General features: G+C 47.7%; 1 protein-coding gene across 1 annotated transcript; it reads right to left on the bottom strand.

Moving 5' to 3' along the window:
* Nucleotides 1–171: 171 nt before the first annotated feature.
* Nucleotides 172–924, bottom strand: LOC119587473 (glycine-rich cell wall structural protein 1-like). The gene has a single exon (XM_037936201.1). The coding sequence runs from the start codon at nucleotides 922–924 to the stop codon at nucleotides 172–174; it is 753 nt and encodes a 250-aa protein (XP_037792129.1).
* Nucleotides 925–1175: the final 251 nt, after the last annotated feature.

The following is a 1175-nucleotide window of genomic DNA, read 5'->3' as shown; positions in this document are numbered from 1 at the left end:
TGTAAATAATGGATTTGATAATGATGAACGTGAACTTTTATATCTATATATCATTTACATATTTACATTTTTGGCATACAGTACATGTTTTGAAATCTGTACTTAACGTAACACGGGTACCAGTGTGGGACAAATGCTAAGATTTTGTTTTGGTGTTATTTCCATAGGACTTTATCGCCCGATGCCCAGAGGAGGCTTGCATACGTGTTCGCCGAGACATCTGTCGAAGCAGCACTTGTCGATGCCTCCGCAAGCGCCGTCGTTAGAGCAAGTGAAAGGTGGCTGGAAGCTCCTAAGAGGGCACACTGGACGAACGGGGGGACAGAATCCCGGTTTGACTACACCAGCAGCACTCTGTGGCTGGTTGATGTTCTCACAGCAGTAGGCCTGACCCTCGGGTGTCCTGCACCAGTAGCGGCATGTGGAGGGAGGAGCCACAGGACTCACGATGCCTCCAATGCCAGGCCCAATGCCCAATCCTCCTCCATGAATAGGATTCACACCAAATCCTCCCAAAGCAGGATTTGCTCCAAATCCTCCTCCTACTACTGGATTAACTCCAAATCCCCCAACAGGACTGATGCCTCCAACACCTCCAACAGGATTGATACCGCCAACAGGACTGATACCACCAACAGGACTGAAGCCTCCAACACCTCCAACAGGACTGAAGCCTCCAACACCTCCAACAGGACTGAAGCCTCCCAACCCGCCAAAGAATCTGCCCTGTTGCTTCCCAGCCGCAGAAGACCTAGTGCGTCCCTCGACGTCTGACGCGGCTTCTGCATCGTCGTTGCCATTGTCGTTATCGAGTCCGTTGTCATCAGCGCCGTTGTCGTCGCCTCCGTTAGACTGGCCTGTTGAACTGCTGTCGTCAGCAGCAGCGAGAGCCAGGACTGCGATCAGTAGCCAAAACAACTTCATCTAGGAGTAGAAAACGAAAACGATTACGTGCTAAGATAAATACGATAATAAAAGGAAATATGTTTTGAGGGAGTTTAACTTTATGGCAAAGTTTTTCTTTTGACTACTATATGATTGTTTAATGTACCTTGGTTACCAATGTGATTCATAAACTGATGATAAACGGCAGTGTTCATCTCTTATATACTGCTTAGCGTTTACCTTGAAATTGAACTTACTGACGGAGTACCAGTCAGGAGAAAGTGACTTGC

Source organism: Penaeus monodon, chromosome 22, assembly GCF_015228065.2.
Source record: "Penaeus monodon isolate SGIC_2016 chromosome 22, NSTDA_Pmon_1, whole genome shotgun sequence".
Lineage (NCBI taxonomy): Eukaryota > Metazoa > Arthropoda > Malacostraca > Decapoda > Penaeidae > Penaeus > Penaeus monodon.
This window is presented reverse-complemented; position numbering and strand designations above follow the sequence as displayed.

Coding starts and splice junctions, on each gene's coding strand:
- LOC119587473 (XM_037936201.1), bottom strand. CDS start 924: ATGAAGTTGTTTTGGCTACTGATCGCAGTCCTGGCTCTCGCTGCTGCT.